At 43.0% G+C, this 13429-nt stretch overlaps 2 protein-coding genes across 2 annotated transcripts; one reads left to right on the forward strand and one right to left on the reverse strand.

The window, feature by feature from the left end:
• Nucleotides 1–1806: 1806 nt before the first annotated feature.
• On the forward strand, nt 1807–4837 carry crygn2 (crystallin, gamma N2; the record flags this gene model as incomplete). The annotated part of the gene is made up of 4 exons (XM_080855666.1): nt 1807–1827; nt 3016–3264; nt 3542–3687; nt 4702–4837. The coding sequence occupies 4 exons, from the start codon at nt 1807–1809 to the stop codon at nt 4835–4837; spliced, it is 552 nt and encodes a 183-aa protein (XP_080711792.1).
• A 503-nt stretch (nt 4838–5340) lies between these two features.
• nub1 (negative regulator of ubiquitin-like proteins 1) lies at nt 5341–12158 on the reverse strand. The gene is made up of 14 exons (XM_080854959.1): nt 11750–12158; nt 11478–11645; nt 11324–11385; nt 11162–11226; nt 10562–10729; nt 10352–10440; nt 9904–10010; nt 9427–9613; nt 9093–9200; nt 8689–8841; nt 8125–8271; nt 7562–7651; nt 6878–7082; nt 5341–6008 (listed from the first exon to the last, which is right to left on the reverse strand). The coding sequence occupies exons 1-14, from the start codon at nt 11861–11863 to the stop codon at nt 5854–5856; spliced, it is 1818 nt and encodes a 605-aa protein (XP_080711085.1). The 5' UTR covers nt 11864–12158; the 3' UTR covers nt 5341–5853.
• Between the last annotated feature and the right edge of the window lie 1271 nt (nt 12159–13429).

Genomic DNA, 13429 nt, shown 5'->3' on the forward strand with positions numbered 1-13429 from the left:
GTGAACGAAGAGTCCATTAAGTGCTGGCTGTGTGAGGAAAGCTGTAAGGTGAGAGAGTGAGATGTCGGTAACGGCGACGTGTCAGTGGCACTTAAAAATGTTGAGGTCGGTTTCAAAGCCTTAAAGTGTAACTATAACCACAGCTTTGAGCCTTACTCCACCCACTGCATAGTTTTGAAATATGCTAAAGGGTGGGCAGGAGGCGGTGAGGGGCTGAATGTTCACCAGACTGAAAGTCTATGTACATCATGACATATGCCTCTACACATTGGCCTTGGCTGATTGTAAACAGTAGATGGCGTGTTGAGGCATTTTCAATCAATTAAATTCTGATTTTTATAGAACTAATCATTTTGTCAATATTAACACCGACATTGATGTGTTTAGGCAGAGTAGTCATATCTATTAGTTAACAGCTCAAAAAAAAAAAATTGTAGAGTGTTCTTTAAGGAATATATTGTTTATTTTTTTTTGTTTTATTTGTGTTTTTAAGAATTATGCAAAGTGCATACAGTTTGTCTGTTTAAAAAAATATATATATTTTATTTTTATACACACAAACATGGCGAGCTTTCACAATACATATTGCAAAGATTAGAGTAGAAATAAAGTACAAATAAATGAAAATACATACATCACGTTGGCTGGTATGTCACTTTATCATACTATTGTCACAGGGATTTATTATTTGGGGCAGTTTGTACAAAGTACTACAATGTGGTTGTCAGAAAACAGTTACTAGCATATGGGAGTTTAAATAGTTTATAACTGGCCTAACTTTATATTTTATATTTCCTTAATTCATGGAAAATTATTTAATAATGTTGTGTAGAAGTACCTCATGGAACAATACATTGGGATAGGATAGGTTTATATTGTGTATTAAGTCTACATACGTACATGAAATAAAATAAAATTGTATATTGTATAACTATATCGTACCTCTGGACACATATTGTCCAGTTTATTATGCCAGTTTCAAAAGAATAACAAGTTAACAATTGTTCTTCTCCACCAACCAACACCAACACAATTACATTTTACAAAGACCCTCTTTAAACTGTGCACAATCCTGCAACCCCCCCCCCCCCCCCCCCCCCATTTCCCAACACATACATGTCAGGACCGAAAACAATGGACATTCCCTCAGATATCTCTTAATCCATGGCTCTCTGGTGGTAAACACTCCAATTGAAATAAAGATCGCTGGGTAAAAAGCACTTACGAACAAAGGCAGGTCATGGCAAAGCGGAGAAAGGACAGGATAATTAAAGCTCTCTTCTTCCGGATACCATCCACAACACCTGGTTGCTATGGTAACAAAGTCATCAACACATTACAACCTACTCTTCTCACTCCCTTGCTCTCCCTTCCCCTCTCTTCTCTCTCTCTCTCTCTCTCTCCCTGTCTCTCTCTCTCTCAATCTCTCTCTCTCTCTCTCTCTCTCTCTCTCTCTCTCTCTCTCTCTCTCTCTCTCTCTCTCTCTCTGCAACTGGGTTGCCTGTCCTATGCATTCAACATGAGAGACGCGTAGCCTATGTGAAACAGTCCCACAAAGCCCCGCTCAAGCAAAATCCATTGTGTCGCCACATTTTCCCCTGCAGCTAAAGCCCAGAATCAGCATTGCCAAGTGTGAAGAGAAAATGTCAAGCTAGCAAAAGCCCTAAGCCCCTCATTGTGCGGCCATTGTCAGGTAAACCTCGCGATAGCCCCGCACACGAGCCAGGCCATATATATTGGGGTGTCCAACTTTTTTGCAGTCACACTTTCTTACTTGTGGGTCAGGTTGGACAACATCCAGTGAAAATGTCGCAGTATTCTGGAAAGGTAAGCACCTGGACCGACCTGACCAAAGGTACATTGCCGTCCAACAAGGAGTAGAGCTGGGCTAGAGAGAGCCATCTGTGCCCATCTCTACAGGGCAGGATATGCATTGAAGTTCTGAAGCTTCTGAGTCTATGATTAGTTTAATTGAAGATATTCTGACAGCCATGTTCTGGGCAAATTATCCAATTGCTGATTGCCAAGGTGTCAAAGTCACAGGCCAGTGAGACCGTGGAGAAACATGGAAGTCCTGTGTGTTCTTATTCTCAGGCATATTTTTATGTGTATCTTGGAAACAGTTGGGTTTGGTTTTGACAGGGAGAGAGATGGTTCTGGTTTGGCACTGGTTGTGGCAGAGGAGGTAGTGGGCGTAAACTGGATACCATAGAAACAGTAGTAGTAGTAGACTGCACAGAGAGACTGTAGCTAAGAGCGTGCAAGTTCTCTCACTGTTACGCTCATGGTCTCTCAACAGCACTAGTAATCTGGAGGCCTGGCTTTTCAATTTCACACTTCGCAAATCAGTGGACACAGTCCGGACCAATCTCATAGTTATGGATTTGATGGGATTTCCTAATCAATTAAATGGACAAAATTGTATAGTCTTTTCAACCTAAAAGCCAAAGCCAACACAAAGGATTGCTCTTTTATGTCAAAGAAGAAGTCATAAAGGACTGAGCTGTAATTTTATTTTCCATTGTGCCTTTCTATTGAAAGAATAATTGTTCTTTCCATTGACAAGAGACAATTAAGTGAGCTGTGCAAAATTGCTAAAAGTCAATATTTCCTATCTAGAGAGCTTACTTAGAGATAAGAACAGTCAGGCAGAGTGTAGAGAGAAGCAGAGCTGGGAAACGATGCTGTTTGGGATTTCTTTTTTCTTCTGTTTTTCTCTCTTACTTCTCAGTCTCTGCATTGAAATGCATGTCACACCAGTGCAACCATAGACAACTCCATTCATATGCAGCTCATAGCCTTACACCTGACACTGACTCTAACATCTCTCCTCCCCCACCCCTTCTCCTCCAACCTTCCTCTCCATCACCCACCCCCCTCGGGGTTTGCATGTGTGTGTGTATGTGTGTGTGTGTGTGTGTAAATGTGTACGACCACCCCACCCACCCCCCTCCCTACCTACCCCCCACATATTCTGTACGGTCATGGGTGTGTGCTCCCTACTTGTGCCTTTAGATCGTGTTCTACGAGGGAAAATGCTTCACCGGGAGGAAGCTGGAGGTGTTCGGCGACTGTGATAACTTCCAGGACCGCGGCTTCATGAACCGCGTCAACTCCATCCGCGTGGAGAGTGGGGCCTGGATCTGCTATGATCACCCCGACTTCAAGGGCCAGCAGTACATCCTGGAGCGCGGCGAGTACCCCGAGTTCCAGCGTTGGAACTCCCACAACGATCACATGGGCTCCTGTAAGCCAATCAGGATGGTGAGTAGTCTGACAAGGGGGTGTGCAGACATGTGGAACCAGCACATGGGAATCATGGGCGCCTTCACTTATGTTGTCCTTTGCCTCCTCAATTGTTGTGGTCTAGATCTGACAATAGATAGGACATTGAAACCAATCTGAGTTTTCTCTTTGAGAATGAACTTTGTTAGGTTTTTGTATCTTGCTGGCCTTTTTGTATGGTTCCCATAGTCTTCTCTTCTCACCTCTCTTCACCTCACTTATCTTTCCCACCCCCTCTCTCTGTCCGCCCCTGCAGCACGGTGAGCACTACAGAATTGAGCTGTTCGAGGGTTGCAACTACTCCGGCCAGTGCGTTGAGCTGTGCGATGACTGCCCCTTCCTGCAGAGCCGCGGCTTCACCAAGACCTGCATCAACTCCATCAGGGTCTACGGTGACGGAGCGTAAGTAACATCCCCTCTGACCCTCCTTCAACAAGTCATTACCAAATGTCAGCAGGGTAGCTCTAGCTATCAATCCTGTTCTGTTCAAACATTCCCACTGTTTGGTCAAAACAACTGTGAGAAGTATAGGAGTATTTCCGTATACTTTGGGGGTGATGTTACACACTTGTGTAGTGACTTGTGTGCTCTGGGTGAGACAATGAATGAGAGGATCTTTGCCTGGTCAAATATATCTTTGGCCAAGGGAGGTTTGTAGGGAGCAGAAAACAAGCAGAACGCTGACCACTGCTGGCTTGTTGGAAATAATCTGTCTTCATCAAGGATGCAGCAGGCTTGTCTGGTTGCACATTGTAGTACAGCTATTCTACCATCAGACGAGGACAAATGATTGCTCATGGGTGAAAAACATATGCTGCCCATTAATAACAATTACCCAGGTTTAGACATAGAATTAGACATAGAATGTAAAGAGCAATAACATGAATCACCAACAAATAATGAATTACTGTCCTTGTTAAGTTACTCTGATTAATTATCATAGCTTATTTACGATCAGAGTTGAAAATGCCTCAGTACATTACTGTAAATCATCTGGAAGGCTTGTAATAAATAAGGCTAGCTACAGTGGACTGACATGGATATGCTCTTACATGATGTATTTCTCTGAGACAAAGAGCGCCAACTTGCATTAGGTGGGCCTATTCCTTCATTAATTAATTATCATTAATTAATTACCATAGCTTACCATAGAGCATATATCTCCATTTAATGCTATGAAGAACCAGTTACCAGTTCAGGCAAAGCCATTTACAGTAAATCAGATATCGTATTGAATCGTGTTAGAAAATAGAACAGAAAACGTCATACCGTAGATAATCCAAACTGACTGGTATTTAAAAGTATATTTGGAATTGCTGCAAAAGCCTTGGTAACAGGTGTATTTCATTCCTCATGTGAAAATACTTTGAAGTCTTTGAGCCTAATCTGTGCCTGTGAATTTGTGTTTCCCAACAGCTGGGTGATGTACGAAGAGCCCAACTTCCGTGGACGCATGTACATCGTGGAGAGAGGCAACTACTGCAGCCACAACGAGTGGCAGGCCCAGAACCCCAACATCCAGTCCATCCGCAGAGTCGTCAACTACTTCTAAGCCCCATCCAGAGCGCCCCAACAACCCCCCCCCCCCCCCCCCCCCCTCCCCCCCGCCATCCCTGAACCCTCCACCACAAACTCTGTCTTTGCCCCCACCCTGCCTTTCTCTCTTCCTCAAAGAAATGTAAAATAAAACCAAGCTAAACCATGACCAAAAACTGTTTTTTTATCACACATTGGGGTTGCGGTGTCTTTCGGTTAGACTCAAACTATGTATCAAAGCCTCACATGCCTAAGACAATAACGAAAGAGAGATAATTGGAGTCTAAATTCTGAAACAAAATTATTCACACTTTCTGTGTAGGGTCTATTTCCAAATGTCCTAAAGGATGTCCAATTCAAATTGTTTACTTCATTTACATATGTATCTAAATATTATATCAAACTATTCAGATAATGATAATTAAAAACTATCTGCAATTACTGTTTGATAAATACAGCATAAGAGAAATTACACAATACGATGATTTAAAATAAACCAAAGCAGGGGTTTATTGCATGTAATATGAACACAATTACTACATGAACCACTGAAATCTTAGGCACAGTGACAACCTGAAATTCAGGCATCATGAAATAAATGAACTGACAACAATAACTAATCCGCACGAACAAAAATGTCTGCAAAACAAAATTACTTCTTTTACCAAATCAAATGCCAAAGTCTTCTTAATTCAAATAAATGATAATCTTTGAAAGATGCAACATATATAAACTGTTACTTGAAATATACATATTGCCACTTTGATGGCTTAAAAGTAAACATTCAACACTTCAAGACTTGTATGGCAGTTTTATTAATACTGCATTGATTTGTTTTCTTAAATTATGGCAAAAAATTATCAGCAAAACAAATTCCTACTCTTAAAGCCCTGAATCTGTACCATATAAAGTAAAATCCCAATTCCTTCAAGGAACCTTTTGAGTATTTAAGGCCTAAGTCTCCTACTGTGCTTAGCCCATAAATATTGAGATATGCCAGAAAGTGCTTTTGAAAATGGATGACCCCCCCCTTTAGCCAGATGTGGTGTTGCTCCTTTCCAGGAATGACCTCAGTTGGGCGATGACCTCACTCTCCTCGTCCAGCGTCATGTCCAAGTAGTCTTCCTCGTGCTGAGGTATGTCTTCCAGAACCTCATTCACCAGGTCAGCGTCCAGACTTGCTGTGCCTTCAGGAAAAACAACACACACACAAACAACCACATAAATAAACAGCAACCTTACCAGCAATACCCAAAACAACTACAACTACAAGACTTTGAAAAGGAGAAACAGGCAAAATTATAGCTATAGTTGCTGTATATGGTTTCTGCAGAAAAGCTCAAGGACTACATTTATAGTGGTCCCGGAGGCACATAATTCTGTGGATTCTTGATGATGTTCAACATGTCACTTGCATCTTCACACAAGTGAAATCTCAGATGTATACCAAGGTTGGTTAAAGATGTTAGATCTAAACACCTTGGATGCACACGTACTGTAACTGTTTGACTATTGTCTGTTGCATTACCCTGTTGCATAGGAACTGTATAGCTGCATAGCTAGTCTGAGCTGAGTGAACAATGCTTGTGTGTGTTTGTTCCCCTCACCTACAAACACTGGGGTGGGTCTGTGTGTGTGTCTGTCTGTGTGTGTGTCTGTCTGTGTGTGTGTCTGTCTGTGTGTGTGCCTGTGTCAATCTGTGTGTGTGTGAGTCTGTGTGTGTCTGTGTCAATCGGTGTGTGTGTGTGTGTGTGTGTGTGTGTGTCTCTGTGTGTGTGTGTGTGTGTGTGTGTCTGTCTATGTGTGTGTGTGTGTGTGTCTGTCTATGTGTGTGTGTGTGTGTGTCTCTCTGTCTGTCTGTCTGTCTCAATCGCTTCTCTTCTCTTCCCCTCTCTTCTCTTCTGTTCTCTTCTCTTCTCTTCTCTTCCCCTCTCTTCTCTTCTCTTATCAAAGGCTGCGGAAGGAATGCAAACAGTGCAGGAGAGAGCAGAGCTGAGGTGAGCAGGGCACACCAGACCTCCCTCTGTGCGTGCGTGTGTGTGTGTGCCTCCCTCACCTGTGGACTCTGAGGATGTGCTGGGCTCCTCCGAGGGGGAGGATGTGCTGGGCTCCTCTGAGGGGGAGGATGTGGAGGGTGAGAGCAGCTCGGGGGGCAGGATGCCCTGGTTGTCCAGCAGCAGCTGTGTTGCGTAGGTCACTTCCCAGTCCGTCAGCCTCAGCGCCGCCTCCACCACCTCCTGATCAAAGCCCAGGTACGCCAGCTACACCGGGGAGAGGAGCAGGGGTCAGGCTTTTAGATCTCACACACACACACACACACACACGCTCACACACGCACGCACACACACACACACACACGCGCACACGCACACGCACACGCACACGCACACACACACACACACACACACACACACACACAGATAGAGACCACTGTTTAAAGTAACCACCAGTAGTTGAGTCTGTGGCTTAAAAAAACACAAACAGCCCAGACACTGTTTCACTGGCTGGTTGCTGATTTTCAGATAATGTCATCACCCGATTTGCACTTAGCAACACAAAGGAGCGGGTAGGTGCATGCAGAAAGGCTTTACCTTAGACACAGAGAGCCAGAGCCTCAGATAGATACGTACATAAAAGGGTAAACACAGAAACACAGAAACACACACACACACACACACACACACACACACACACACACACACACACACACACAGACGTCAGGATGAGGTTTGGCTAATACCTGATCCATCTTGGTCTGCTTGTCGGGCTCAGAGGGACTTGCTCCGGAGCTGCTGGCCGTATCCATCATTTGGGACGCATCAAGGAGGATCTGAAAGAAAGAGCCAGTAAGACTTCAATTAACTTATTGGTACAATGAAGCCTGAATTAAAAATGGATATAAATAAACATGCAAATTTGCATCTGCAAGTTTAATTTATGAATGAACCAGTGTCTTATCGTGTGTACTTTTCTTTCCTATGTTTTACAAACTACTTTTCCATAAATAAGGCGACATTTCAACCAATTTGTCAAGTTGAGTTCAATTTAAAAAAAAGTTGAAGCGAGTGAAAGTTGCTTGAACAATAGGTGTTGCCTTGCTAACCTGAAATACCCTCATGTCATCCAGATTTAATGATGCCCCTTTACAGCTGTTGGATCAGCCCTTCCCGTAAGCCCATCCTACAGTATTCAGCTCCAGCTGTCACACAGCCAGAGCCTGAGAATGAAACAAATGTGTGTGTGTGTGTGTGTGTGTGTGTGTGTGTGCGTATGTTGTAAGTGTCCACCGAGTTTTGCACTCACCCCGTAAGCTTTGTCCACGTCCCCACTGGCCTGGTGTAGTGCTCGGGATGCGTCCCTCCTGGCAAAGCCCATCTCCACCAGGGTGTTGATGGCCGCCTGTCGGCTCTTCCTCTTGTCTCGCTCCCTCTTTCTCATCTCCTCCTTATCCTGTTGGGTGCACCCACAGGTATTAAGGTTAGGATCATAAAAATAGAAATGCATTGCATTGTGTGTCAATGATTCAGTACATGCAGTAAAACTAGTTCACAACCTCAACAGAATGGACCTAAAGAGCTGAGGTCTAATATCTTAAATGACAGTACAACAGTACTCGAAAGCAATAGGACTGGCATTCTTCTAGATGGGAAGTAGAGTAGGTAGAAGCTAGCCGCTACAGCTAGCGTACTATAGCGGTGTGATACAACTAGTATGCAGAGCAGTGTGCTACAGCACAGTGTGTTTCAGCACAGTGTGTTTCACAACAGTGTGTTTCAGAACAGTGTGCTACAGCAAGTGCGCTACAAGAGCAGTGTGCTACAGAAGACAAACACTGAAGTTTTTGGACAATAGCACAAGTACAAGTACCCGTCTCCTTTGGCTGATGTGCGTGGCCGCTGTGTCCAGATCTCCATGACAAGCCCTCAGGCCCAGACGTGCCTCCTGGTCAGTGAAGCCCATGCTCATTAGCAGGTCCAGCTTACCGGTGTCCAGACGCAGGCGCCCATACTGCTCCTCTACCTGTGAAAAACACAGGCATGCATAAGATCGTCAGCATGCAGGAATACACACCAGCACCAAGCATGACGTTACTTGTTTACATATATTTCCAAAATCTGGACAATACTTGTGATTACAATGTAAAACGGTTGGTTGGGCATCCTGAGACTCAAACCCGTGTCCGTATCATCATTAGTGCCCTGCTTGTCCCACTAAGCCGCATTGGGAATGTAGCTCATGAGACAGAATACATATGGCTTTTGGGTTAATACCTTGCTTAGCCTCTCTCTAGCTAGCCTGTCGTTGCCTTCCACATAAGCCAGCAGACTCTGTAGAAGATGCAACCTCAGGAACAGCACTTCTTCGCCTCCTGAGCTACCCTGAAGGAGCAAACAAAAATAAATAAATAAATTGCCCACAATGCACCAACACATCTCCCAAAAATAAAACCAAAGGACAACCCTCCAGTTTTATTCCCTTAGAGACAATCATGCGGACCAATGCAGACGTCCAGAGTATTCTCATGACACCCTAGATCACTGGATGCACTGTGTTCAGGAGGAAAAGTAGGACAAAGTATGTGTTGCAGGACTGAAGAGAAAGTACCTTGATCTGCAGCAGTCTCTGATGCCGCTCACCGTAGCACTTGAGGAAGCAGTCCTCTGCACGCTGCAGCCTAAGCTTGCTGTCCTCCAGGCAGTTGAGGGCCTCTAGCGCACGGTAGCACCACAAGATGTCCAGCTGCAACACTGCATAGTTGTCCACCGTGCTCAGCAGAGTCGAACCACACTTACTAGAGGAAATCCATAATATGGGCATGGAACGATTACTACAGTACATAGGCAGCGTATGGCAAAAAACAAATAGGGGAAGCACTTAACCATAAACCATGCTACTTGCACCACCAAGAACTGCACCACAGGAAAATATACACAACTCATGGATTCCTTTAAATATGTTTTTACTTTTTTTATGATGGAACTGGCAACAGATAAAACACCCCTTTTTAAGATTTTGACCTGTACCCTTGCCCAACCTTTCATCTCATTTCACAGTACGGGAAAAAAAAGAATGGGCTCTCACCTGAACTCTGTGTCAGCCTGTAGCAGGTAGCAGAGTGCAGCCTCATGCTGCCTGCGCTTCATCAGTGCTCGGCCCCTCTCATGAATGCCCATGGCCAGGATCAGAGCCTGTCAAAGGCCAACCAGACAATGAACCACAGCTCAGTGCACTTAAAGGTGTAGTCCACAATTTTGGTGAAAGATTGTTGATATTTAAGCTCAGCACCCAATCAAATTACACCTCTCTCTTCCATGTTTCTGAAGCATAATTTTGATTGGCTGGAATAGTGTATGGCTCGATCCCAGACACTTTGTTTGCTTTACTTTAACAGAGCCAGCACTGCGTACAAACACTCAGGTGAATTGCGAGAACGAGAAGGGCACTACCCCTTTAATAAGATTTTAAAACAAAGAATTGGCAAAAGTCCTTATTAAATGCTGTCAAAAATATGCATCATTTATCGTTTCACCTTTTTCTCACTAGGAGGAATTACAAGTGGGTTTCCTTTCTGATCAGCAATCTCCAAAAATGGGGTGGTCGTAGGGTCCTCACTCCCATCTATGTAAGGAAACAGTGCTTAATTAATGAATGTTACAGTAAAGCATATAGCTGCCACATTTGTCAATAATTTTCCTTCTTGATCCGTGGCCGGTGTGGTGGGTTCGTGTTTTGGGCTTGCCTCTCTCTGAGAGGATCTTGAAGCCCTTCTGTGTCCGCTGCATGCTCTCCTCCTGGGAGCGTTTCTTGTCCTCCTCCTCTGCCATGACTCTCTTGGTGTCTGGCTCACTGACCTTCAGCACCATCAGCTTACTGTTGTTCTTCACGTTCTGTTCATCCAACCTCTTGCCTGCAAAGGCAGAGGACAATCAGGCCAGGCATGATGGTGACAAAACCTCATTCCAAACACGTCAAACAAGACCACTATATTCAGGCAATGGGGTTTTTGTTTTACATAAAAGGCTCTGTACACTTGTGTTAACAGTCTGGTGCAAGCAATGTTAAGTTGGCCTATGACCAGCACAGGTGAAATACAATTACACTGGCTCTAAATGCAACATAAGTAGATGCTTATTTTACAGTCACGCTGATTTCTAAGGAATGCTTACATCATATAGTAATGCTTCCAGCTATTCATGAGGAAATGCCAAAGTAAAAAAGGTACAGAAACAGCAGGCTTAATATGGAATTTTGAAGAGCAGAACTTTGAGTCTTGGCATTCAAAGCCAATTATTCACTAATATTGTTACTGTTGTTGTTGCATGAGAGAGAAAACACTTACCAGGTATCAAGGTCTTCCCATTCAAAATGAGTTTCATGTAGTCCATACCAAAGTCCTCTGTTATTCTTGTTAATAAAACAGAGTATGTCAATACATTAGAAAACACAATTCAGGCCTCAATAAATACTGCCGTCTTAATTCTGTTACCTCATCATCAATTACCTTTTTATTATGTCTTGAGCTGAGACATCCAATCTGGTTTCCATATAATTCTTCTTTTCATCCTAAAAACATTTTGATGACACTTGTCAGAAAAAGGACAAGTGTACGTGCATACGTGCCCAGAATAACATAAAATATGCCTGTAGCTTGCTACCTTTCTCATAGCTTTGGGGAGGACGAGTTCCAATGTAGCGACGCATTTCTCCCTGAACAGCTTATTGCCAGATCCTTTGTGGACAGCCTGAGATCTTATGTTTTCCAAAGCTACTTCCACATCTAGCAAAGGGACACCGACCAGAGCCGCGTATTTTTCAGCAAGCTCCTAATAATTTCATAAAAAGAATGAAATGACAGGTTACTTTCGTCGTATACCCCAATCACCTACATTTCATGTTGATGATAAGAGTAGAACACCTAGCTACTTACATGCATTTGGTCTTGTCCGACCCCACTGTCAGTTGTGTAAGGAGGGTTCCAGAGTTGAATTTTATCATTTTTCAACTGAGTTACTAACTTGGATTGAATATTGTGTTCAGCCATTACAGAGTTAGGACGATGCCTAGATTTCTAAATCGAAAGTAAGGGACAGGGGGGGATTCCCAGACACTTCCTTGCTTGGGCAGCCACAAAGCTAACAAGCTCACAAGCTAACTAACGTAAGCTTGCAACCCAGTCTTCCTCCCTCACTGACAACTGCTGAAAACACTGATAGCAATCATACTGTCTTCCAGCTACAGACGGATACTTTCCATGGGACCACTATTGCCTCAAAAAGCAGCATGAATGGTCTTCCAAGCTGGCAAGTGCACACTATAGCGATCACATGGGATTGTTGTTGTTGTTTTGCTTTGTTACTTTTTATACATTTCCGGTATGACGCAGAGGTTTTCAAACTTCCCTTTTGCTCGCAGTGGCTGGATAATCGATGGCTGTCTTTCAGTGTGGCGCCACCTGCTGTAATGGGTTGAATTTACATAATGTCACATTAAAACATCGAAGTCGGTGGTGGACATTTGAAAATAAGTCATGTTTATTGAAGGTAGATCCCTTTACCTATTTACAATGTGTTGAACACGAATCATTATTGAAGTATCGTTTGACATCAGATTGAATATGTGGGCAAGTAACTTAGACTAAGTGAATTATTGGAATGTGTAGGTCTATTTGATGTGAGGAAAATAAAACTTAGGCCTACCTGCTGGTTTGATTAGAGTTGAACTATATCTGAGGGAGTGGTGTGTGGAGTCAGTTTGAATACATTGTTTTTATCCTTCTCCTTTTTGTAAATGAGCTCCTAGGCCTACATGAGTTGATTAGACTGACCATGTTTGTTTTGCTGCTTAGAGACTATAACCCCCCAGGGCTTGCCATTTAAACACCACACTATGCATGACAATCCTATCAGTAACCCTACATGCTACAGGCCAATTGTGCAAATTCCATTTTCAGACCTCAGTGTCCATTTTTGTTGTTGTTGTGGTAAAAACAGGCTATGTTATAGATAATACTAATAATAATTCATTTAATGTATAGTGCACTCTACATTCAAACTGAATCTCAGAGTGCTACAGTAAAACATTGTTAGAAAAAGCATAGTTAAAACAGCCCATAAAAAAAGCATAAATGAATTTTTTTTAAAGCATAGCTTAAAAAAATAATAAGTTAAAAAAAAGTAGGAATCCATTGTTTGTGATGACATTTAAGTGGCACTTATTTGTGAGAGTCACACAGAAATAAGAGAGGCCTCATAGACCTAATATGTAATTTCCAGTTAACTCAAGACTTATAATGTTAGTAAACCAAATTTTCCGCATTATGTTTTGTTATTTGGTCCATTTCCACCTATCAAAGGATTTTCCCACCTCATATAAATAAGGTGTAGGTCTACAGTATGGTACAGAAGAGCAAATTGGAGTCCCTTCAGTGGTAGGTAGAGGGGTGAGAGACCTTAATTCATTCACAATGGGAGAGTTTTTGTCCCCTATATTTTCTTGGAGCGCATCTAGAACTTTCAGGGGCATTTATTTTTCCCACACTCTTACTAATTCCCAAAAGTTATTTGATGTCCACTAAGTGTGTGTGTGTGTGCGCACTGTATGTATGTGT

This window comes from Sprattus sprattus (assembly GCF_963457725.1).
Source record: "Sprattus sprattus genome assembly, chromosome: 17".
NCBI classification, from domain to species: Eukaryota; Metazoa; Chordata; class Actinopteri; order Clupeiformes; family Clupeidae; genus Sprattus; species Sprattus sprattus.